This window comes from Vombatus ursinus, unplaced genomic scaffold (genome assembly GCF_900497805.2).
Source record: "Vombatus ursinus unplaced genomic scaffold, bare-nosed wombat genome assembly UNPS02009205.1, whole genome shotgun sequence".
NCBI lineage: Eukaryota > Metazoa > Chordata > Mammalia > Diprotodontia > Vombatidae > Vombatus > Vombatus ursinus.
In genome coordinates, this window is record NW_020948983.1 from 17,158,536 (window position 1) to 17,185,458 (window position 26,923).

At 45.1% G+C, this 26,923-nt stretch overlaps 1 protein-coding gene across 3 annotated transcripts in view; it reads left to right on the forward strand.

Annotated features, from left to right (window-relative positions):
- SH3PXD2A (SH3 and PX domains 2A) overlaps positions 1-26,923 on the forward strand; it is a 331,263-nt gene that overhangs the window by 237,452 nt on the left and 66,888 nt on the right. For all 3 annotated transcript variants that reach the window (XM_027851933.1, XM_027851932.1, XM_027851934.1), the window contains one exon: positions 9,365-9,496. In XM_027851933.1, coding sequence (XP_027707734.1) covers positions 9,365-9,496 — 132 coding nt within the window. The remainder of the gene's footprint in view (positions 1-9,364; positions 9,497-26,923) is intronic.

Here is a 26,923-nt window from a genome sequence, read left to right on the forward strand (position 1 = left end):
GTATAGCGTTCTTGCACAGAGTATCCTCTCCACTTATTTGGCTCTCACCTCATCCTTCAAGGCCAGGGTCAAGTGCCGATACTTCCGAGATTCCTTTCCTGACCGCCCCAATACTAAGTGGGAACAATGTCCCCCTTCCCTTCATTCCTCCAACCTTTTATACATACCATGCAATGTGGCCCTTGATAATACATATACCCTCTTGTATTGTTGTACTGTTGCTTGTATGAATCTTCTCACGCCATCCAGACTGGACAGACAAGGGCTCTCTCTTCCTTCTCTGTCCCTTCTCGTCAAACAGCCCTACACAAGGTTGGACAAACAATAAATACTCAGCAAAACCTTTGAATAGACAAGGCACTAAAAGATTGTCCAGTTCCTTCATTTTATAGAAGAAAATGAGACCCAAGGAGGGGAAATTACTTTCCCAGTGTCAACAAGTCAGTCGCAGATTTGTGACCCGAACCCATTTCTCCTTATTCCCAGCCCAGTGCCTTTTCCACCATACCGCTCACTGCATCTGATTGGTTATCAACTAAGTGTTTATTAAATGCCTACTATGTGCCAGGCACTACGTATACAAAAACACTGAAATGAAACAATCCCTACTTCTTTTCCCCAACCCTAGCCCTTGATATTGCCTATTATAATTCAACTATTACCTCCAGGACATTTGGGAAGGAACTGGGTCCAAATCCTACTCCTGGCCCTTACTTGCTGTGTAACTATGTGTCTAAGTCATTTAACCTTTTGGAGTTTCAGTTGGGTGGTTTGTTGTGGTAGAGAGATGTAAGGAATGAAGGGTCAGGGTTGCTTTTTTTTTTTTTAGGCCAATATTAATATGGTTGGGTCCGATCCAGGAAATCAATCAGGATTCTGGAGCACTTTGGAGATTCCTGGGTCTCAGCAAACACTTCATCAGCCCACATCCTACCCCCACTGTGCCTGTTCCAGAGATGACACCCGCCCCTGACCAGCTGGCCATCCAGTGTGCCTTGGCCTGAGAAGGAGATCTGTGTAGTGACTCTTCTGTTACTTCCTTCCCTGTCTTGATGAGTGAGCTCTTGGCTCTTCTGGTTTGCCTGATGATCTAACTGATGCTTTCTTCCTCTCTGATTCTGTTTCTATTCTGCCTTTCTCTTTGGTGATTTGGAAGTATGGATGTCCAGCTGGGCTGAGTCTCCCAAGAGGGATCTCACAGGTACCACTCACTGCATGAACTGTGTGTGCTTGTGTAGGTGTATGGTGTTGTGCCAGGGTCCTGCATGGACGGACTGCCTTCCTGCCTGCCCGCCCCCATAAAGGTTACATGCCAGATTGGAGGAAGATGGTGTTACCGCCAGTCTGGGTTTTCCTAGCGAATCATTGCCTTCATTACTGCCACATGTTTATTTCCTAGCTTTGCAGTTCACCTTTAGAAGGCCCTCAAAAATGCATGTTTTCCTAGTCCTGAGACCTTTGGTGGTAGTAGTAGTAGCAGTAGTAGTATTATAACCTATTCATAAACTATTTGAATTGAAAGGGACCTTAGAAAACCAACCTCCTCTGGTCCCTCATATTTTTATCTCCTTTCTCTTGATCATTTGCAACAGCCCTTGAAAGCCAGTCAGGGCATGAATTATCCCCATTTTGCAGAAGGTAAAAACAAGGCCCACAGAGGTGTACAGTGACTTGGTCAGGATCACTCAGCTCATTCGTTGCAAAGCTGAGACTATAAAGTCCAGGCCTCCTGACTTCTAGCCCAAGGTTGTTTCTACAACAACATCTCTGTTACCTTCGGTCATAATCCCATTTTTCTGAGTGGCTTGGTCTCCCCCAGACTCTCAAGTAGAAAATAAGGAGGTTTACAGTCAGTCCTTTCTCCCCTCTGAGGAAAAAGGTGAGGAGAGGTCAAGAGGGAATCAACATTAGCCTAATTCATTTTGTAAGGTGAGGAAGAGACATGAGGTCCCTATGAGATTGCAGGGAAGGGCCAAGGTTGTCTTTTTCAGGGCACAAGCTGTCACCCTAGGGTGTACTTTAGGAAGTCATTCCCTTTTTTCCTTCCCCCTTCCCGTGCACTGGGATAAACAAGGAAAGGGACAAGGACAGAGGACAGTGGAAATGTCATGGAAGACTGTCCTAGTTGGTCAAAACTGCTTGTTGGGGACTTCAAGATTTCCAGAGAAGAAGCCAATCAGGTAACAATGGGGAAAAGCAATAGATCTTTTATTAGGGAAGCACCTTCCCACCCACCAGGGAAGGTTTTTAACTTTAGCTACCTGAGGCATGAGAGTAGTAGTAGGCAGTGAGGTGACACCATGGAAGGAGTGAGGAACTTAAGGATAGGAAGACTAGAGTTTGGACTCTTATTTAGCTGGGTGACCTTAGACAAGTTACTTAATCTCTCTCAGCCTGAGTTTCCTCATCTGTAAAAAGGGAACTAACAATAGCATCTACCTTCTAAAGTTGTTATGAAGATTGAATGAGATAATGGATGTAAAATTCTTTGCCATTGTAAAGTGGTATAGCTAATAGCTATTATTATTGTTACTATTATTATTATTATTATTATTATTAGACAAGGATGCAGTCGAGATCCTTGTTACCCAAAAGATAAGGACTCCATTGGATCTGGAGGGGATCACTGTTACCTCAAAGATAAGGACTCCATTGAATCTCCCAAGGCCAGGATAGACAGAGTGGTCATGCCTTTCTTTGGGTGTGATGCTGTTCAGGCCCAGCAGGTGGAGAAAGGGGATTAATGATCCAGACCTGCCTAGCCCTGGCAACCCGGTTATGCCAGTTCTTTGGTCTCTCTTCCAGTTCCTTGGTGTGACACACCTAGGCTGCATCTGAATTCGGAAGAGGGCCAGTTGTCTTATGAAGTTGGTAAGGTCTCCCTCGGGCAAATCCAATTGGTTTTCCTACCACTGATGTCGAAGTTGTGAGGGTGACTATTTTGTGAGTTTGTGTGAGGGCTGGAAGCTTCTAGCAAGGAATAGCCTTCTAGAGAAGGGGGAGGATAAGGGATATCAGATAGAAGAAAGGGCCATCTCTAGAACATAGACAGACCGCTATTGGAGAATAATGCTTCCTGAAAACACAGAGGGAGCCTGCAGAAGCCCATCTCCTCTCTCCCTTTCCCCTCCTCCTTTCCCCACCTCACTCCTGCTACACCCACAGAGGACCCAAAGACTGTTCTGGCTCCATCCTTCGCCAGGTCTCGTCCTGGTAATGGAATCCCTGGGACATAGGAAGCCTGGGTTCTAGTGCAGGTGCACTATTCACTCACAGGGACTGCTGGGAAGTCTCTTTCCTTCCCCATAAGATAAAAGAGTTGGAGTAGATGGCCTCAAATCCCCTTCAGCTGACAGTCAATGACTTTGCTCTCTCTCTCCTGGAAGGGGAGAGCAGGAACAGCCTTGGGCTAGGTACCTTGCAGGAATAAAAGGAGTGCACCTCGTGTCTAGAGGGACGTTTGCTCCTCTCCCTGGGAAAGAGGACTCTGTTGCTCTCCTGTGCCACGTTTCACTCCAGCTGGACTATTCTCCACACAATGGCTGTCCTGATGTTGTCTGTAATGAAGTGTTGGGTCCTGAGCTAATCGCTTGGGCTGTTTCCTTTTTTTAATTCTCTCCTTCCATAGGCCAAGTGTGGAGGGACCTGAGCTGTGGCCAACAACAATACATTTTATTCAAGAAACGTATAGCTTTTCAAACTGTGTGTTTGTGGGGCAGCCAGCAATGGCCTGGCCCAGCTTAGGAAGGAAAAAACCCAACCACACGACATTTATAGGGGCAGATGGGTTCTCAGTGGAATCTTGAGGGAGTTTCTAAGAGTTGAGTCCAATTGTTGGGGGAGGAGGGTGGGCACTAGGGCCAGGAGATAGTGGAATTTTACTTGGGGAGGGATCTTTGTAGAGTAAATAGCACATGATGGGTCATTTTGGCCTCCTAGAAAGAGACCCAGGCCAGGAGTCAGGAAACCTAGATTTGCTACTAACTAGCTGCATCACTTTGGTTAACTCTCCTGGTTTTAGTTTCCCCGCCTGAATAGTTGGGAGGATCTTTAACCTGCCCTTCTTCACAGGGATATTGAGACCATCATTTGGTGGGAAAAGTAATATCTGGATTCCAGGGACAATTACAAAGAATGGTCACTGTGGCAGCTGGGTCATTGGCAAGAATGCAGGATTTGGAGTCCAAATACCTGGGTTTAAGCTCTGGTTCTGCTGACCTGCTGCCTCTGCGTCCTAGGGCAAGTCATTTCCTTTCTCTGAGCCCAACTTTCCTCATCCACTAAAATGAACTTAGTGTCATAGGCCCTGAGTTTGAATCCTGGTGCTGCCATTTATTTCCTGTGTGATCTTGGACAAGTCACTTAACTTCGATGGGCCTCAGCTTCCCTCTCTGTAAAATGGGTTGAGTTAAACCAGATGACTTCTAAAGTCCCTTCCTGTTCTAGCTCTGTGATATCCGAAATCCACAATCCTGTGATCCTTCCAACCAGTGACCCAAAGCTCTTGTCCCTGACCTAGTCTTAGGTGGTGCTGGCATTCACTTTTGATGCTATAGTATTCTTCACCAGTAAGTCTACTGGTATGTGCAGGACAAATTGGAAGGGAGTAGCTTAGAGGCAGGGGGAACCCCAGCAAGGAAGCTATTAGAGTAGAAAGCCAATCTGTACAGGAATGAGGGTGTGGACTTAGGATGGTGGGATGTCATGTTCAGCTTGACTTACCAGGCTTTCCTCCAGGCCTGCTGAAAGCATAGTGACCTGCACAGGTCCTAGGTGCCTTGACCCTTAGGAAGAGCACGACATCTTTGGGCCAGAGTCTCAGTGGTTCTGTCACAGAAATCCATTACCAGGGTGGGACAGAGCTCATTGGCTGACCCTTTCCAAGGCCCGTGGGGAAATTCCCTTGCCACCGCACCAGGCTCATGCTGTCCCCTGCTTATCTGAAAACTAGAGGCATCCCATCCATGGCCTCTCTTCTGCCCCAGCTGAAGCAGATCTCCAGTGTTCCCATTACTGGCTGGGAGGGAATCCAAGGTGGCCGGTATGGAATTACGTCACTGCAGTCCGAGTAGTTTCTCATCTGGATACCTGCTCTCAGCTCAAGTATCCAGGGCAGCTCCTACTCAACGCAGTCAATAAGTGTTGGGGCAGATGCCAGAGTACTTACTTACCAAGGCCTCAGGGAGAGATAGAAACGGAAAGACAGAGTGAGATAGACAGAGAGGCAGGGAGGGGGGAATGAAAAACATTTATTAAGTACTTATTATACGCCAGACACTGTGCTCATTTTAAGTATGTCTCTATGAATATATATGTGCATGTGTGAGTGAATGTGTTGTGTGTACAAATGGAGGTGTATATTTTAGCCTATGCCTCTGTGTGTGTGTTTATGAGTTTGGAAGCAGATGCGGTCACAAATATGCCCATTTGTGTGTATGTACATTTCTGAGTGTGCTTGTGTTTTTTGCATAGTTACACAACTATGCAAATATGAGTTATGCATGTGCAAATGTGTCCAATTTGTATATGCATTCTGTTAGAAGTGATGGTGTATATGTAAATCACTGTATGTATGGGCAAGTGTGAGTGGGAATGTGGGACCATATGTGTTTCTTGTGACTGTTCACTTGTATGTGTGAGTACATAGAGAAAGAGAGGAGAACAGGGGAAGGGGTGGTGCAAAGGGGGGACAGGGTATCTAGCAGTTACTTGAATAGCCTCCAAGTGATGTGCTCATCTGTGTCCTAAGTGTGCACATCTGTGGGCTAAATGAACTTTTTCTACCTGTACCACAGAGGCTCAGCCCCTAGAAAGCTGAAGCCAATTTTCCAAAGAGGGATCTAGGATTGAGGGAATGGGGAAAAGGCTGGGGGAGGGGGAAAGCATAGTTTTTCCCTTGCTCTGTCATCCTGCCTCAGATTTTCTTGGCTTGGGTTTAAACCCTTCTGATTTTCCTCCAGCCCCTACCCTCATACTCTGCACATGGCCTGACCCCTCCAACATCTTTTGGCCATAAGCCTCCCTCCTTTTTTCTATCTTTTCTTCCCCTGTTCCCCTCTCCATTCCATTCCCTTTCTGGAACCCAAACTTCCAACCAATCCTCTTTCCAAGTAGCTAATGCACAGAATTCTCTCTCCATGTCACCTACTGACCAACTCATCAGTTGGCAGTCACCTTTCCTGGATACCCCAAAAAGACAGGTGCTCCAGACCCCTGTACACTGAGGGTTGTTTTTTAACATGTAGACTGTAAAAGGAAGTCTCACCTGTGTGGCCATCTGGATCAAGACATTCCCTAGGGAATATAAGGGGGGCAGGAGGAAAGACTATCTTTTTGCTCACCATTAACCCCTTTAGGCAGGGAATGCTGTCACCCCTTGAAGGTCCCCATGCTCTAGCCTCAGTGGGAGGTATCTCTTCCTCATTCAAGCAATGCTGTCCAACTGGAGAAAGGGGAGACTCCAGGCCCTGTCTTGGAGGAGGGGGGAAGCTGCCAGAGCTGTTGGTTACATTTCTTCTTGACATTTAATCACAGCCCTGGAGTGACTTGGCTTGGGTACTGTTCCAGTAATACAGTCACTGTACACACACACACACACACACACACACACACACACACACACACACACACACACACACACACACACACACAACACAGAGATTTTCCTGGAACCATAGTTCTACAGTTGTGTGGTCTTTTTAGCTGTGTGCTGGGGGTATTGTGGTCTGTTCCTGGAGGTCCCTCTCTTCCTCACTCCCTTTCTGGGTGGCTCCCAATCCATGCGATCTTGCTGGTCAAAAGAAAACTGCTTATGGTAGCTCTGGCATTGCAGGTTTTGGCCATAGCTCTCTAGCCCTTTGTGGAAGGGACTCAGCCTCACCATTGGAGAAGGGGTCTGGGGTCTACCTGAAGGAACAAACACCTGCCAGTAAAACGAGCCTGTTAAAGAAAAAACAAAGCAACACATAGGGAGGGAGAGAGGGAGGGAAGGTGGGGGAACAATGGCAAGAGTGACTGGGCCACTGGGGGAAGAGTTTGGAGAAAAGTTCAAGCAGTGCTCCAAATGGGCAAGACGGGTGATGTTGATGCTGGAGGTCCGCTGTGATTGATAGCGCAGCTTGGGCATGTCTAGTTCTCTGCTGAGGCCTCTCCCTTCCAGAACATCTGTAAGAGCTAATGATACGTGTAGGAGAGGGGGCAATTCAGTTTACCAGGATCCCAGATCTCAGGAAAGTGAAGGAATGCCCCCTCTAGGAAGGGCAAAGACAAAAGGAGCCTCTTCCAAACAGGGTGCTCCCAGCTGGGCAGGTCCAGTTCACATCTCTTCATGCAAATAAAGTCTCATCTCTCCAAACTCTCTCAGTGCTCTAGACAGTGCTCTAAGACCCTAGTACAGAGAATAGGCTAGTCTGCCTTGGTAGAGGGAGTTCCCTATACAAGCGAAATCACTAGTATCCCTAAGGACGGTTTTGTCCCTTGACTGATTCCAATTTATTGTATCAGGCCAGACACACAGTAGGTGCATGACTTGAAATCATAGTGTCATAGATTGCTGGAGTTGAAAGGGACCTTAGGGGTTGTTTTGTCCAACCCTTTTATTTTACAAAGGAGGAAACTGAGGCCCAGGGAGAGGAAATGAGATGTTTAACATGACAAAGCAAGTGGGTGGCAAGGCCAGGACTAGGGCCCAGGTCTCCTGATACCCACGCCAGTACTCTTTTCACTATTTCATAAATCCAAGGAAGGAGAAGATCAGAGCAGGGCCTTCTAAATCACTGCATCTCACAGAGTCAGCATAGGATATTTGTTTGAGAGAGGAATAGTTCCTGACTTCAGGTAGGTTTAGAGGCTAATTTGGGAGAGAAGACGTGCACAAAGAATAAGTGACGGTATCAGGCAGGGTATGCTAGGTGCCACGCTAACTATAAAATAACTTCTATGAATGTTAAGAGGGAGGAAGTATTTCTGTGGATTAGAGTGATTAAAGACCCCTCCTTGAAAGAGGTAGGACCCACCTTCTGACAGAGAAAGGCCCACGGCAGGGGGTGGGGGGGTGGGCCTTGAGCTGTGAGTGAGGACCTTCTGACTTGCCTTTCCCTGCCCCACCACCTCCCACTGCCAGCCTGTCTTGAAATCCTGGAGGTTGCAACAGACCCCCATAAAGGAGACCTGAGGAGGGAAGGAGCTGTGGCCAAGAACTCTTCAAGTGTGCTGGAGTGGGGCTGGGGGGGGGGGGTCATTTTGCAATGGTCAGTCCTAGCTTGAAATCTCTTTTGGCAGAGGGGCAGTTGGAAAGGGAAGGGGGAGCAGACCGACAGTTGGGAAACCTCTGCTCTGGGGGCTGGGTCTTTGGGTGGGAGTGGAGATGGGGGAGTGTCATTGCACAAATAGCAGTAGACTATGGGGCAGTGAAGCAGCCTTGGGTTTCAGTGGGGAAAGAATGCAACCGAACTTTTGGAAATTTCAGTTAGGGAGGGCGGGAGGAAGGCAGGCTGTTAGTAAGACTCTGGCTCTGGAACTTAGTTCTTCAGTTTCAAGTAAACAGTCCCCCAGCCCTCCCTCCACTCCTACCCCTCCAACCCCTCCTTCCTTCCCTCCTTCCCTCCCTCCCTTCCTCCCTTCCTCCACCCCCAGCTCCTCATTCGATGGGGCTCATGTGTTTCTATTTAAGGGCTGCAGTGTAAACCCAAATGATTGGCGTCCACAGCCCCCTCTTAACTTCCAGCCTAAGCTTCAGACAGCTCCAAGAGAAGGAGCTGGGTCTCTGAGGGGAGAGCTGTTTATTTTTGCTGGAGTTTGCAGGGGTGGGGGGAGGTGGGGACTCTTCCTTCTTTCTTTCTTTCTTTTTTTCTTTCTTTCTCTTTCTTTCTTTTTCTTTTCTTTTTGTTTCTTTTCCCTTTTTCCACCACAGACCCGAATGCCTCCCCCCCACCCCTCTCTGGATCTCATGTTCAACACTATGAGGCCAGGCCAGGAGATTGTGGAGCTCACATTCGGAAGAGACTTATTTTCAGTCTCCTTTAGGAAACTTTGAGATTAGCTAACTCTCTGTGGAGCAAAGTTTGGGATTTGCTTTTCCACCCTTTTCCCTTTCTTCTCTTCCCACTTCTTTTTCTTTCTCCCTCCACCCCTTCTCCCTGCACTCCTGCTCCCCAATGTCCCCAGGCCCCGCTGCACTGCGGGCCAGAGGGGGGTATTTCTATATGGCCAGGCCTTTGGGATTATGCTGTGAGCCCCAGCTGCCTGCTGATTGGTCTGGTACTGGCAACAGATCAGCCTATCATGAGTCGGATGGACAGAGGTCGGCCACCCCGTGGAGCCATGGCCGGACGCTGGCTCACCGCATGCTTTCTGCCCTCACCAGGTGCCGATGTGAACTCAGAGCCCATGATCCTGGAGCAGTATGTGGTAGTGTCCAACTATAAGAAGCAAGAAAATGCTGAACTCAGCCTGCAGGCTGGTGAGGTGGTAGATGTCATCGAGAAGAATGAAAGTGGTGAGACCCTCCTTCCCAGTCATCCTGGGGATGTTTGCCTGCGTCTGCTTTCTCATCTGAAAGTTACTGTTTTTGTTCCTTTCCTCTTCTCCCCACCCCTCCCCTCATCGCCGGTCTTCTCCCTCCCTCCTCCCTCTCTCCCTCCTTCACTGAAGCTATACATTAGCTCCATCTGGTTCTGTGCTTGGCTGTGGGGGTTGAAGTTTCACCCTGTTGGTTTGGGCCAGAGGCCAGAAGGTTGTCTTGTGCTGTAAGAATGTCTCCCGGGCTGATGGAGTAATTAACCGGCTCCTGTTAATGGAAAGCCAAGGCAGCATCGCCTGGGCTGAGATCCCACTTCCAAAGACTGACCAGTAGAGCAGGCGACTCTTCTCTCTTCTCCCTACTCCCTCCCCTCCACCCTACATCTCCCAGCCCCAGGGTGGGGTTGGGGGTCGAGCTCAGAGGTTCTTTGATGGATGGCTTCCTGTCCGTAGGTACCTGGTTCTCTTTGGACCCTTCCTTCTCCTCCCCACTCCCCTGTTGTTACCTCCCCTCCTGGGACCACATTCTTAGCCAGGGCCCAGCCAGGGATATGGGACAAGCCAGTCCATGATCAGTTAACTACCAAGGAGACAGAGAAAGTGAGGCATCGTGGCTCTTTTGCCAGGGGGGCCACCACAACCCCTCAGCCACCCAGAGGGTCAGAGCAACTGCAAGTTTTGACAGGTCACCAGCTTACCAGGTCCCTATCCCACACTAAGTCTTCAGGTCTTTAAGAGGTCCCAGGGGAGCAAGGATCTCTGGAGAAAGCCCATAATTCCTACATGAATGGTGTGGGGATAGGGAGACTCCAAGACTTTACAGTCAGAACCCCTCCCCATTCTGTACAAGGCCAAGATCAGGGTCACTAGAGGAAGCAGGGAAGTCAGTCCCATGGATGTCCAGGAAATGGTAGTGAGGAGGCGGGGAGAAAGGGGAGAACCATTAAGAGGCTTTTACAAACTAGGCCAAAGTACATGTTGACTCAGGAGCAAAAGTCACTGTGGTGAAAAGAGAGACCCAAGAGTCAATGAAACTGATGGGAGGTGGGGGTCCATCCCCCCTTTTGGCACACAGCTGACGATGGCCACACTGCTGGGGGCCAGGATTCAGGTTGGATATGGAAGGCCCTTTCCCTCAGGCTGGTGGCAGTAGATTGACTTTCCTGGAAATTTGTGTGAGGAAAATTCCTCAAGAGCACTGACATTTTCAGAGCCCTGTCCAGGAGCTATTTGTCCCTCTCCACTGCCCTCTGGGGTTAGGGATGGGGAAGATTCTGTCTCTTCCTCAGTCTATATGACCAGTACAGGTCCCTGCCCACAAGGGAAGAGTCATTATTGAGAACTATCCTAACAATCTCTCATATTCTTGTAGTATTTTCTGTTTCATCTAATTCTTTCCCATTCCTTCTCTCATTTGAACTAGTATTCCCGTGAGGTAGCAAGGCAGAGCTGTTTCCTATTTTACACATCGGTAAATTGAAGTGACTTGCTCAGAGTCGCAATGCCTGGACCTGAAGCCAAGTCTCCCGATTCTCAGTCTGAGTGGTCATTCTATCATACCATGTGTGGTTAGGCTGAATGTAACTCAGTATCCTTCCCCTGCCATGTCCTGCAGTGGGGAGCGTCTGTGAATAATGAAAGAGGAAAGGGAATCAGCTGGTTGCTAATGAAGAAGTTTTTGTCTTGTCTTGGAACCTCCTTTATAGAGTGGAATGGGAGGGCAGAGGTTGTTTGAGTCCCACAGTCCTTGGACCCGACTTTTGAGAACAGTGCTCATGTGTGTCCAGAGGTATCCTGGTAGGAATAATAATAATGATAATAGCCATCATCATTTATATTAATAATCTTCACCATTATTATTTATATTAATAACTGTCATTTATATAAATAATTCTTATTTAAATTGATAATTGCTGTTATTATTATTATTTATATCAATCAGTAATAAAGAACTTTAAGGTTTGCAAAGGACTTTACTATGTTATCTCATTTGGTTCTTACAACAACCCATTTTAAAGAATGGAAAAACTGAGGTTTACAGAGGTTAAAGTGGTTACAGAGGTTAAAATGGTCACAACAGCTTTAAACTCTAAAGCTGAATTTGAACTTGGCTACTCTTGACTCCAAGCCCAGTGCTTTATCCATTGCACCACCCAGCTGTTACCCCTTTGACTGCTATTCTCTCCCTCCATTTTGGGAAGAACAGGCATCACAGAAAATCCATGTGAAAAACAAATGGGGTTATAGAAACAGAGCCATAGGAGCTCAGAAATGGAAAAGATCTTTACAATCATCTAGTCTGACCCCCTTGTTTTATAAAAGGGGGGCCTAGAGGCTAGGACTGAGAAGCTGGTTCCACAGTCACTTGGTCACATAGCTGGCAGAAACTGGGACTAACACTCAGGCATCTCAACTTGTGCTCCAAGGCTCTTCCCACTACATATGAGCATAAGATTATTAGATTGTAAACTCATTGAGGGCAGGGACTGTCTTTTGCCTCTTTTGGTATCCCTAGGATTTAGTATGATACCTAGCATATAATAGGTGCTTAATGAGTGATTAATCATGGGATAATGGGAAGGATAGCTTGGATGTCAAAAAGGCTAATGTGACCTCAGGCTGCTTACTGGCAGAATTGGGGTCTAGAATGAGGGTGGGGACAGCCTTACTGGATTCTTCTTGGCTAATATCATATCAAGGGTATTTGGTTCAGTTCTGGGCAGTGTCATTTTAGGAAAGACATTGACCAGCTAGAGTACTTCAGAGGAGGATGCCCAGGACAGTGAAGAGACTCAAAATCCTTACATGTGAGAAATAGCTAAGAGAGTTGATTACTTTAGCTTGGACAGAAGAATTGGCGGGGTGGTGGTGGTGGTGGGGGAAACACAACATGGTCATAGCCTTCAAACATCTGATGGTAATATGGTACAGTGGGAAGATTGCTGGATTTGGAATCAAAGGACTGGATTCAAATCCTGATTCGTGCCCTTATCTGTAAAATGGGTGTATTGGACTAGATGACCCAAGGTCCCTTGCAACTCAAAGACCATGAACCTGTGATCTGTAATTCCCATGATTCTCATGTGGAAGAGGTATTGAACTCTTTCTGTGTAGTGCCCAAGAGCAGAGGTAGGACTGATAGTAGGGAGACAGATTTCAGCTCTGTGTAGTAAAGAGCTTCTGAATAACCAGAGCTGTCCAACGGGGAGGCAGGCAGCTTCCTGAAGCAATGAGCGCCGTGTCGTTGGAGGTACTTAAGTAAAGTTCGAATGACCAGCTGACAGGAATACTCTGGGGAAAGATGTTTTGTAATGGGGGTCTAGGTGACTTCTAATTTCCTTTCCAACTCTGAGATGCTGCGATTCTGTGAGATGATGTAGGTACTAATATCTCCCACCACCCCACACCCTCTCAGAGCTTTGGAGGATTCAGCATTCAGAGGGCCAGCAGGGCTGCAGTGGAGGGGTGGGAAAGGCTTTCTTTGAACACTTATCAATGGCTGGAATAAATAATTAGAAAAGCGCAGAAAAATGCATCGGTCTTCCCTGGGTTAAGAAGCTCCCTGAAGGCACTTTGCAGGGCCCTACACATCCTTAATATGCTACCCACCCTTGACCAGAATCATCCAGTGCATGGGTAGAGCCTCAGTATAGGTGAAATAACAATGTGGTACACTCTTGACTCTGCCTTAGGTGATAGGAGACTTGTGTTCTCATCCTCTTACTATCCATGTCACTCTGGGCAGGTCAGACTTTTAAAGTCTGTGAGCTCAGTCATTTGGCCTGTGAAATGGGAATAATAATGTCTTACCAGCCTGAGAGTAGAGGGTGGGACCAGATGGTCTCTTTAATATCCCTGACAGCTCTGCAGCCTTATTCTCTGCCACAAATAAATGGAAAGAGCCCTCTCTGAACTCTGGGTTTAGATTTTCTTTGTTTTAACAGGGTTATTTCATTATCCCTATTCCCATCCCCCACCCCAAATAAGCTTTAAATGTCAGTGTGGGACGAGTACTTTCACATGACTCCTGGGAGTCCTGGATTTTTTGTTCTGCTCTGGTCCTTTTTTTGCTGACATGGGAAACTAGGAAGTACAGAAGGAACTTGAGGCTTTAGCCAGAAAAAGGGGTGTATGCAGGGAGAGGTGGGGTTTCCTTTCTTCTAGGAGGCTCGCCACTTCTGACCAGGAAGGTAGCTTCAGTCATATGTATGTGCTTGTGTAGGATTATGTTGGCATCTTCATATGCAACATACGTGTCTATGTGTATATATAAATATATGTGTGTGCGTGTGTGTTATATGTACTCCTGTCTACAAGCTGGACTCTGAATGCATAGCGAGTGAAGTTTGAACTCGGAAAAATGGCCTGACTGTGGTGTCTTTGACCTTGGGACGTGGGCGTGTTGAAGCATTTCCACTAACATTGTTGGAACTCTGTTCTGAGCCGGTTGTGGAGCAAATGAGTGAAACCTCTGCCTTTTCCTTGCCTCGCTTTGCTTCCTGACAACATCAGAGTTTCTCACTCTTTGCCTTTCCTGTTAGACTCAGAGACAGATCTCTAAAGGGTTCCAGCTAATGAGAACTCTCCAAGTGGTGTTTCTCTGCATCTAAAAATTCTTCCCTGTGTGTGCAGTAAGAACCCTGGGGTATACAGGATAATGGAGTTTGGATCATGCTGTTGCTGGTCTGAGAAGAGAGGATGTAGAAAACACAAGGTAATTCAGAGAAGGGCCCTGGTGTCCCAAATAGTATTTTTGGAAGCCTCAGATTGTGATGATGTGGGTGTGGAGGAAATCCAGGCCAGCTAATGTGTGGCAAGATGTTACATGGATATCCAGTTGAGTGAGTGACCTCAGTGCCTAGGATAGTACTTTGCACATAGTTGGAAGCTCAACAAATATTTGTTGATGGATCAGGTTTGGAAGAATAGGAGTAATTCAGGGGGTCTGAGTTGAGTACCATATGCCTAGAAATAATATTAGCTAGCATTCATTTATGTAGCACTTTAAGTTTTGCAAAATGCTTTACATACATAATTTCATTTGGGAGGAAGGTGCTATTATTATTCCCATTTGCATATGGTGAAACTGAAACATAGGTTAAGTTACTTACTCAGGGTCACACATAGTAAGTATCTGAGACAGAGTTTGAACTTGAGTCTTCCTGACTCCAAATCCAGTACTATACTATACACTGTGCCACCTAGCTTCCTTTTTAAATGGAGCCTCTCCAAACCGAGGAAGAGCCAATTTAGAGAGTTTTTATTGCCAGATTCCAGGGATATTGCTGAGTAAGGTTTCAGGTAGCCACAGAGAAAGGAGTTTTGAGCTGAAATCACAGGGTGTATTTGTGCCCCAGACAGAAAAGGACATGCCTCTCCAGGGACCAAGGGTGTAATGCTTAGTAGGGAAACCAGCTACAAAACCCCATGTTCTGCCTCAGTAGCTTTGCCAACCTGCAGAGGCTACATCGGCCTTTTCTGCCTTGGTTTGGATCCGTCCCTAGGAGGAGTTGGAGAGACAGAGAAAAAGACAGAGACAGAGAGTGTCTTCCCATGTCTGCCGTCACTTTTTGTGTACCTATGGGCCACTTGCTTTCCCTCTCTTTCTCATTGGCACAGTGGCACTATCCTAGTGAATGGCATCCTCAGGGTTTTACACTCGCATGTCATGTGCTTCTGGGAGCAGTTTCTGTCTCTCCTTGTAACTCCCTAGAATGGAAGCCAAGACTTTCTTGTTCTGTCCTGAGCGCCTCACTGCAGGCTTGGAATGGGTTGAGAGCCAGTCCGTAGGCTCATTCAAACAAAATCCCTGCTTCCTTTGTGGGCAAGGTCAGGTCAGAACTGATTCATTCACATTCCTAGGTCACCCCATAATGTCTTGGGGAAAGTAGTTTAAGAAGACAAATGTATTTTCCAAGGGAGAAAGAGAACATATTCTGGTAGACTAGATATTAAATATAATGAGATCCCTGTTATTAGAGGCAATAGAGCAGAGGCTGATCACCTGTCAGTCAGTCAAGTCAACAAGCATTTATTAAGCATCTCCTATGTGCCAGGCACTGTGCTAAGTGCTGGGGATACAAAGAAAGGCAAAAATCAGTGCTTGATCTCAGTAAGGGTGGTAGGGGAGCAGGCGATGAGGTAACTACAAACAAACAAGATATAGGCCAGAACAATTGGAGATAATCAGTATTGGGAAGGCACTTGAAATAAAGATTTCAGGAAGGAAATTGTCTATCCTTCCAACTATGATGATGATCCTTTGCCTGATTCTTTGATTTTAGCCCCATTATTGAGCTCTTAAATCTTCCATCCCTATAAGGGAGAGTTTTAGGGGCAAAAAACCTTGCCTAAAATGTCAGCTCTTGCACTGGTCAGCTGCCATTCTTCTTGAGCCTGGCCCAGGGGGAAGGTTAAATCTAGTAATGCTAGCGAGAACAGGAAGTCCTTCAAACATGTAAGTGCCCACTAAATACAGAGCACTGGGCCCAGTACAGGACAGACACAAAGATGAATCAGACCCAGGCTGTGCCCTGCTGGAGCTGAAGAGTGAGAACCCTAGATGGAAAAGAAACAGTCTATGGATCTGTGATGGGGCATATTCCAGTCACAAAGAATCACTGGGATGGAGGCAGGGCCTCAAAGGAAAGAAGACCCGTTGGAATATGCTATCCCGGCCCAGAAAACCTAAGGGAATGAAGCAACTTTAGCAAACAGTCAGGTCAATGTGAGTCCTGTTTTGTGCCTCGCCCAGTGCTAAACACGGTTCTAGCTCTTGGGAGACTTCTGTGCACACACAGAACAGTAATGAACAGTGCAAAACAGTGTTTAATTAACGGTGAAATTCTGTGGCATGAATGATAAGTACTAGAGTTCTGAGAAGAGTCAGATAAGTTAGTGAAGGCTAGACTTACCAGGAAAGACTTTCTGGCAGAAATGGGACTTGACCTGGGCATGAAAGTATAGATAGGTCACGGATTAAGGAGAAGGTATGATGGGTTGGGGGACTGGCAAATAGGAGTGAAGAAATAAAAACAGAAATGATTCTGGCGTATTCGTGAGATAGTGAGGCGACTAGATACTGGAACAGAAATTAGATTGAATTGATAGAACAGGATCAAATGATGTAGGACTTGGAAAGGCAGGTAGAGGAGGTTGGGCTTATGGTAGGAAAGTGGGAGCTATTGAAAGTCTTTAAGCAAGGGAATGAGTGGCATGATCAAAGGAACCTTAGGCTTGAAGGAGATCGCTAAGCTAGTGATGATGTTCAGTAAAAAAAGAGAGTGAAGGTGGGAGGACAAGTGAGAAAACTATCAGATTTGAGGTCCCTCTGTCCCCAGGGCAGATGGCAGGACTTGCCAGAGAGGTCATTAGATCATAGACTTATAACTGAAAGGACCCTTAGAAGTTATCTGATTCGATAGCTTCATATTACAGATGGGAAAACTGAGACCCAAAAAGATGAGGTCACTTGCCAAAGGGCATACAGTCAGGTATCCAAAGTCACATTGACTGAGACCTGGCTGGGTCCCAGTCTCCTGGCTGGGACCATTAACAGCCGAGTACATCAGGTAATTGGAATAGAGAAATGTTGCAATCTGTCCTGCCTTCTGACCTGTTGAATTTGGGCGGCTAGGAGACAGCTGGTAACTGATCTTATCTAGATGACCTCTTCCTGCTCTTTTGTTGTTATTTTTCAGTTGTGTTCAAGTCTTCATGATGCCATTTGGGATTTTCTTGGCAGAGATCCTGGAGTGATTTGCCATTTCCTTCTCAAGCTCATTTTACAGATGAGGAAACTGAGGCAAACAGGGCTAAGTGACTTACCCAGGGTCACAAAGCTAGTAAGTGTCTGGGGCCAGATTTGAACTCATGACGATGAGTCTTCCTGATTCCAAGTCCACTGCTTTATAATATTTCCTCCCCTACCCCACTTTGAAATATAGGACCTGATTCCATTGGTAAGGGCAGTAAGTATTTATTAAGTGCCTTCAGCACTTTACAAATATTATCTCATATGATCCTCACAACAACCCTACAAGGTAGGTTCTATTGTTATCTCTATTTTATAGTTGAGGAAACTGAGACAAACAGAGGTTATGGGACTTGCCCAAGGTCACACAGGTAGGAAGTATCTGAGGCTGGATTTGAACTTAGGTCTTCCTGACTCCAGACTAGTGATCTATCCAATGCACACTAGCTACCTCATGCCAGTTTCACATTGGAATTTGGTTTGGTGGCCTGGAGTGGTGATGGCTGTTGGGCCTCTGGATGCAGGATGCAGAGTGATGCTAATGTCCCATTTCAGCATCAGCTATGAGACTCCACTTCCAAGATGAGATTCCTAACATATAGGAAGCATCCAATTGTAGACATGTTGAAAGCAAACAGGTTTCCTTCCATTCTTGGGGCAAGGGAATTTCAGAAGCATGACTTTTCCTGAGTCGAAGGTCCATGTTGAACTTAAAACATGATGACAGAGCTCCAGAGCCACCCTTCCTTCTTTGCCAAACTAGTCATGCACTAGATTGTCCAAGAGAATATCCCACAAGAATGCTTGATGGGCAGGCAGAAGACCCAGGTTCCCAGGCTGGCTCTGTCATCTACTGTCTGTGTAACCTTGGCCCTCAGTTTTGCTTATTTGTAAAAAGAGGGGATTGGGCTAGATGTCTCTTATAGTTCTCAAATTCCACTGTTCTCTGAAAACAACTGCCAGGGAAAGGCCATCTGAGTGTCAAGTTGCCTCTGCATGTGCTAAAGAACAATCGTGTTAGGAGATGTTGAGGGACCGTTTGTAATGGAAACACTGACACACTTGTAAGGCCTACACTATTGCCCTGGGGCCACCAGGGTTACCTCCTCCACTGGTTACCCTTCTGAGAGGCATCGTCAGGAACCTTACGCTGGCAGGTCTTTGGCCTAGTCTTAACGCTGAGGAGTAGGAAAAAAGGACACCCCAGCCCTGTTTCTTCCCTCATTGCATAACAGATTTCCAATACGGAACTGTCTGCAATATGTAAAACAAACTCATTCTGGAGAGTGTAATTTGCCTGTCCCCAGGGGAGCTGAGGTGGAGAGATTGTTCCTTTCTTTTTCCTTTCCCTAGATTATCTTGTGGCAATGTGATATTACACACTTAAGCAGTTGGGTTTATGGTAATCGTTTTGGGGCTCCAAGATACTTTGGGGTTTTTTGCTCTAAATTCTCAGCTGCAACCATTCTCTCTGCCGATATCAGTGTCTTTGGGATTCCATAACCTCATGTTCCATAGCCATGTTACCACAGCTGATAGAATTCCTCATATCATTCCTGAGGAAAATTACCTTGAGAGCTGCCATTCTAGGATTCTGTGACTTAAGCCAGACGTCATAAAAAGTGTTCCATGGGACCAATGTTTTGCTGGGGCACTCTACACTGTGCATAGCCTCACAGAGCCCTCTAGAATCCTCCCTAAACATGTACCGTAGGTTTTTACCATAGTTTCTTGAGGGCATGGATATTTCAGAGTAGCAGCTAATTTTTTAAAAATTACAGCTAGCAAGTTTTTAAGTATCTTATAAATGGGTATGCTGGTAAATATTTAACAACCAGCTTTCAAAAAAAAGACATACTTTTAAGTTTAATATGCATTATTACTATTTTATTCATTACTTTCTAAAGTCTAAATAATCAACAAAACAATAAATCAAACCCTGATCATCAATTTCCAAAGTGTAAATGCTCACACTGAAAATTTAACAATTGACTTATATGAGCAGGCTCCAGCATACCGCTGTTTACAAGCCACCCTCAAGTATATAGCTATATTTCTAGAATGAAATCTTATGAGAAGAAAAAGACATGTAGAATATACACTGAAGAATAACACTGATTATAGGTTACAATTGGGTTTTATACAAGCCAGATTTTGGGGGAAAGTGTAGTCTATTTTAGACTGTAATAGTACACTGTAGTTAAGAAGCTGTGTAGTGTGTAGTAGATAAAGAGCTAAGCCTTTAAGCCAGGAAAACCAGGGTTCAGGTCCCAACTCTGCCTTTGTCACCTTGAACCTCTCAGTGCTTCAGACAACTCTAGCATAATAAGGGAGGGGAAGGGAATAAATATTCATTTAACAGCTACTTTGGCACATAAGTGGGGAGCTTGGTGGTGCAGTTGGCAGAACTGAGCCTGGAGTCAGGAAGGCTCATCTTCCCAAGTTCAAATCCAGCCTCAGACGCTTATTAGCTGTGTGACCCTGGGCCAGTCACTTAACCCTGTTTGCCTCAGTTTCCTCATCTGTAAAATGAACTGCAGAAGGAAATGGCAAACCACTCCAGTATCTTTGCCAAGAAAACTCCAAATGGGGTCATGAAGATTTGGACATGATCAAAATGACTGAGCAAGAACAAAAAGCACATAGTAGGCACTTAATAAATGCTTATTGATTGATTGGCACTGTGCTAAGTGCTTATTACAAATATTATCTCATTTCTTCATAACAACCCTGTAAGTCAGGTACTATTATTATCCTCATTTTCCAGTTGAAGAAACTGAGGTCAAGAGAATTGCCTAGGTTCATATACCTAGTGTCTGAGGCTGGATTTGAACTCAGGTCTCCCTGATTCCAGACCCAGTGCTCTATCCACTGTACTGCAAGCTGCCTCACCAAGTTGCAAAGAAGATGCTGGTCTTCACTAGTAGAGTTTTCTTATCCAAGAATTCCCTATTCTAATGAAATCACAAGCCCAACCTCTATCCTTAACAGCATACTGTATGAATTTTAATTATCATCATTATTTTGGTAAAGTTGCAGTTTTACTTCCCTAATTACATATCTCTCTGATCCTAAAAAGGCCCTGCCTTCTCTGGGTGCTAGGGAAAGTCACCCAGGGACATGGCCTCTGCTGGAAGGAAGCCAGATTAAAATTTTGTTGACCTATAAAGTGAATAGTACACTATTCAAGATCAAAGGGTGATTGTGAAATACATCTCCTCGTGCCGACCCAGCCTAGCAAATCAGCTGCTCCCAGTGCAAAACATTCCATTTTAGAACCCTTGGGTTATGTTGTCCTTGCGTTCCCATTTAGGGGGTGGGATGTCAGCAGCCCTCCGATTGTATTCCTTTTTGTCCCAAACTGGGAATGACACTGAACTGAGTAAACTGAGTGGTCCCAGTGCTGGCCTGTCCCAACTGAACTCCTCTGGGACTGTGTGTATGCTGCTTTTGAGATCATCTACAAGAGCAGGAGGCAGGTATTGCTACAGGCTTCGCAATAATGATCATTTCTCCAGGGGCTTTGGCTAGAGATTTTAAAATGTAGATTTCTCTACCAGCAGGACATCCCTTCTTTATCTGCCCTTAGGAATAAACTTGCCAGCTGTGCCAAGGACAAAGACAGCTTGGTACAATGGGAAAGGCCCTGAATTTACAGTCAGAGGACTTGTGTTCAAAACTTACTGCCTCTGTGACTTTGGAAAAATCACTTAGCCTCTCTGGGCCTTTTTTTTCCTCATCTGTAAAATGAAGGAGTTGGGTAGATGGTCACTAGCCCCTTCCAGTGCTAAGTCTATGATGCTTTGAATGGGAATTGGAGAAGCGGGGGATGGGAAATGGTACAAAGAAATAAAAGTCAAGGAAACCTATCAGAGCCTCCTCCTTTTCATCCAGGGTTGGAAGCTAAGATGGATAGATCTGTGTGTGGTGGCATCTGCATCTGCTTTCCCCATTGTTGAGGGGGTTCAAACAGAGCTATGTTGTTTTGGATATGCCGAGTTGTCACCGAAGAAGCCTCATACTTCTATACATGAACTGGGCCAGGTCTTATAGTCCTGCTCTGGTTCTACCTGTAGGGTTTTCTTTGGACTCCCTTTGGACTAGGTTTATACCTTAGTTGCTGGGGTGGTGGCCCTTTATGTGTACGCTGCTGTCACCACCATAGTGATTAAGCACCCTTCCCAAAATTTCTGAGAGTTAGCAAGGTCATCCTGTCATTCAGTTATTCTCTTCCCTGGACTAACCCAGGAAAAAAAAGTGACTGACCAAAGAAACTGAGGGACCTTATGTTAGTTATCACAATAGCTCACACTTCCATAATAATTCTAGGCAGAGGAGAAATACTGTAAGCAAAGAGCTGCACAGTAAGGAGAGACCAGTTTGACAAGAGTAAAGGGTTCTTGTCAAGAAATAGAGGAAGATGAGATTGGAATGGGAAGCTGAGACAACTGTTTCCCTAAAGCAACCCTTTGAGGTAGGAAGTGCAGTTACTATTATGTCCATTCAGCAGATGATAAGAATAAGTTTCAGGTTAAGTGATCTGAACACATAGCTTAGAGCTTAGAACAGGGATCTGAGCCCAAACCTACAGACACCAAGTCCAAAACTTTTCCCTGGCCCCATCTTGTTTTATATTCTGTGATCAGAAAGAGTACTAGCAAAGTAAAGGGAAAAAAATAATCCCAAGTGGGCTTGGCAGGTGGATGCAGTACAGTTTTGAATTCCAGTCCCCTTGTTTATCACCATTCATATATAGGATCATTGATTTAGAACTAGAAGGGACCTTAGAAATCATCTAGTTCTAGACCAATCCCCTTGTTTTACAAATGAAGAAACTACTCTCCATCCAGATTAAGTTATTTGCCCAATGTCACATAAGGGTGGCAGGTCTGGGTTTTGAACCAAGGCCCTCTGATCCAATGCTCTTATCACTATACTACACATGACCAAGTTCACTTTCTGTTTCTAGGTTGATGCTGTCCCTCTGAGATACCTCCACATTCATCACCCAGAGGGGAAAACTTAAGATGACTTCCTATTCTGTAGCACATCATCCCCACTGCCAAGAAAGGAGAAGAGCCAGGGTAGACAGAGCTGGGGGGAATTTAATGATCATATCTTTGATCCGTCCTGTGACTTTGCATTGGCCAGCATCTAGCCCTTCTTGCCTCATCCCTCCTGATATTTTTTAACCTTGAAGCCTGAATGTTTAAAGAGACTCACTTTTCAAAGGTGTTAACTTCCCCCCTGCCAGAAGAACCTCCATTTTGCAGCCTGAAAAGTAGAGACACTCCCCTTAGTGGCGGCACTGCTCCTGGGGGGACCTGGGGTGGATGTAGCCAGAGGGAGACAGGCAGCTGGAGGGGATGTTGTTCTTCTTGGCGAGATGCCATGGTGAGGCATAAATCAAAGAGGTTTTATGAGCCAGTTTGTGATCTCCCTATTAGATTTGGGAGGGCCTTCTTCCCTCTTCCAACCTATTCCATCCATTTTGTTCTCCACATGGTCTCAGAGTTAGGTGACAGGGGTTACTGTTGTGGTTGGCTGGAGCTTTCTAAACTGTTTTAAAAGATGTGTTTTCTGTACTTGGGTTGATAGTAATGAAAGCTCTCAGTCAGTCCTGGCTGTTGTTGTTTTTTTTCTTCCTTTGTCTTTTGTCTTTCTTTTGTAGAGCACAGGGTTTCTATTATTGCAAAAATTTAGGAGTATGAGGAAATGTAAGTAAGGACCAAAGGGTTATTATCTAGGGCATCATCCCCAGTGATTAGCACTCCCAGGGACTATTGAATGCTCACCCCACACCTCGAGTGGTCACCCTGTGGCATCCAAGATGATATTCAGTTAGCCATAAGTCTTCTGACTTTGAACATTTGGTCAAGAGATTGCCGGTTGGAGCTGTCCTCAAGCTGTGCATGATACAGTTGCTAAGAAGAATAATTAGTATAATCACCCTGGTCAACATCATTATCCATCACTTGAATGAAGGCAGAGAGGCTGTAGATGACACAAAGAATGGCTAATATGTTGGAAGAATTGCAGTCCAAAATTGTTTTGGTTGTCTGGAAGGATTAGTTGGAACTAACAAGTTGGAATTTAATAGTGATGAATATAAACGCCTACATTTAGGTTCAAAAAATCAACTAAACAAGAGCAGAGTGGGAGATGACTGATAGAGGACATGAAGAATGACTAAATATATCAGATGATGGAAGTGGAATCCAAAAATTATCTTGATAGGTTGGAAAAATGAGTTGAAATTAACAAGTTGAAATTTAAGAGAGATAAGTGTAAAGGCATGTACTTAGGTTCAAAAAAATTAATGATACAAGAATAGAGTGAGAGATGGATAGATAGCAGTTTGTGTGAAAATGACCTGGGGTTTTAGTTGACCACCAACTCAGTATGAGTCATCAGTATGACCTGAATACCATAAAAATCTAATGTTTCCTTAGGTCTCTTTATTAAATGTTAAAACAAAGAATAGTGTACACTACCTTAGTCAGACCATATCTATATTGTAAGGAAACAAACATTCATTAATTGTCTACTTTGTGCCAAGCACTGTGCTAAGCACTTTACAGATATCTCATTTAATCCTCACAACAACCTTGGGATAGATGCTATTATCATCCCTATTTTACACCTGAGGAAACTGAGACTGACAAAGATGCATAATTTGTCTAGAGTCACAGAGCTCATAAGTGTCTTAGGCTGTATTTGGACTCAGGTCTTCCTGACTCTAGACCCTAGCTGCATTGTATGTTCAGTGCTAGAATCCATGTTTCAAAGGGGACTTGGGCAAACTGGAGGGAACAGCTGTAGAGAAGGGTCACAAGAATAGTAATGAACCAAAAACCACATCAGGAATAGTTGAAAGAATTGTAGATGTCTACCTTGGAGAAAAGAAGGGGGAAATGATCAATCAGTCCGTGAGCATTTATTAAGGACCTATTATGTGCCAAACCTTCTACTAGGCTATCAGAAGGGCTATATTGATACAGAACAGACAATTAGGCATACAGGTGCAAAGAACTAGGAAGCAGATTCAATTCAGTATAAGGAATAGCTTTCTAACAATAACTGGCACTTAGGTGGTACCATGGATAGAGCATAGAGCATTGGGCCTGGAGTCAGCAGGAAGACCTGAGTTCAAATGTGGCCCCATACACTTACTACCTGTGTGACCCTGGGCAAGTCAGTTAACCTTTGTTTGCCTCAGTTTCCTCATCTATAAAATGGGGATAATAATAGCACCTACTTCCTAGGATTGTTGTGAAGATCAAATGAGATAATATTTGTAAAGTGCTTAGCACAGTGCCTGGTCCATAGTGAGTACTATATAAATGCTATTTATTTGTTAATGATAATAATGTCCTATTGGACATTAGATTGGTTGTCTTATAAGGCAGTCAGTTCCCTATCAGCTAGGTGGTGCAACAGATAGAGTGCCAGCCCTGGAGTTAGGAAGACGAGTTCAAATTTGTCCTCAGACACTTACTATTTGGGCAACCCTAGGCAAGTCTCTTAACTTCTTTCTGCCACAATTTCCTCATCTCTAAAATGAGGACAATGATAACACGTACCTCACAGGGTTGTTGTGAGGATTAAATGAAATAATATTTGTAAAGCACTTAGCATAGGGCCTGTCACATAGTAGGTACTATGTAAATATTTGTCCCTTTACCCCCCACCCATCCCATCTCTAGAGGGGATTCTCACTGAGGATGAGAGGTACTCGAGATAATAGTTGGTATTTTTATCATGTATTGAAAGCTTTATACATAAATATATACATACATTACTATATATGTATATGTACATATATGTATACATGTCTATATGTATGTACATGTATATATACATACACATAAACCTACATAGACCTATATATTTCATTTGAACTTCACAACAACCTTGTGAGGTAATAGGAATCTTTATTCCTGAGTTTCTATGGTTCTGTGACTCAGGGTCCATTTCTCTTTCCATCCTGCTGAAGGATAGGGCATCTGTCCCGAAGGTAGGGCATCTTTGATCAAACAAATGACGAGGCTTGATTGTGGAAGACAATGGATTAATTTACCTGTTGTTCTGTACTGTCATTTTGACAAAGGGGAGTTGAGGAAGAAAGGCATGGAGAGTGAACAGGATTGGTTTCCTAGGCAGTCTCGAGAGGTAAGTACAGGGGAAATGTCTCTCCTTTTGTACTCTCGTTTATTTCATATACGTGTGGATCTTCTCAGATAGTAAAGTTTAATGTGAGCTGTCTCTATCTTCATATATGGAGCATTTTTTCCACTATCAGTCAGTCAATAAACATTTATTAAGCACCTACTATGTTCCAGGCACTGTACTAAGTGCTAGGGATGCAAAGGAAGGCAAAAGGCAGTCCCCTGCCCTCAAAGAGCTCACAATTTAATGGGGGCGAGAACAAGCAAACAACTAAATATAAACAGGATAAATTGGAAATAAGCAACAGAGGAAAGTCACCAGAATTAAAGATGCATTGGGAAAGGCTTCCTATAGAAGGGGAGATTTGAGGTGGAACTCGAAGGAAGCCGGAATGTGGAGATGGGGAGGGAGAGCACTCCAGGCATGGAGTGGAAATGCCCAGAGCTGAGCGATGGAATGTCTTGTTTGGGGAGCAGCAAGGAGGCCATTGTCACTGCATTGAAGAGTAGGTGGGGGATGTGAAGTGTAAGAAGACTAGAAAGGCAGTGGGCTATGTTACTTTTTCTTGGGAACAGTTTCTATCCTCAAGGCTGTTGGACAGGGTCCTACCAAGGAGTGCTGGAAGATGGTTGTGGCTCCTGTTTCTTGGTCCTTTTAGCAACACTTCTTCCTACACACACACACACACCTCCTAGCCCCCAAAAGATTTCTTCCATCTTTCTGTCGCTTCAGAGGCTCCAGAAAGAAGCCAGTTTGGGAGACTAAGGAGGTAGCCAAAAATTTAGCCATTCTAAGTCACTCCTAGTCAACTACCCTCCCCGAAAAGTATCTCTTGTGGCAAAAATGGCTGGGTTTGAAACAGCAGCTGCAGAGGTCAAGGGTTACCATATGCACTTCGGAGTGAGCTTCATGCAGACCAAATGTTTTGAATATTATGTTTCTGGAGACAAGGCAGCTGAGGCATAGACTGGAGTCTCCTCAGGCTGCTTCTGTTGCATTTCAACAATTTGTTTCTTAAAGCCAGGAAGAAAGTACATCATAGTATAAAAAGCACTGCACTAGGTTCAAATCCTGGCTGTGGTACTTATTCATTTGACTAACCTTGAGCAAGTCATTCTCTGGAGCTTGGCTTCTTCATCTTTAAAATCAAGAACTTAGACTCGATCATCTTCCTTCTGGGGGGCAGCTAGATGGTGCAGTGGATAGAGCACCGGCCCTGAAGTCAGGAGGACCTGAGTTCAAATCCGGCCTCAGACCAAACACTTGACACATACTAGCTGTGTGACCTTGGGCAAGTCACTTAACCCCAATTGCCTCACAAAAAAAAAAAAAAGGTTCCTTCTGGCTCTAAAGCCTGTGATCCCATAAAGTTGATAAGGCCCATCTCGATAGCTCATTTACCCTTGCCCTGGATGACCAGGCTGGTATTTTTTCAGGATTATTAGCAGGAGAGCAAGAAAGTAACTAGAGTTCATGGAAATG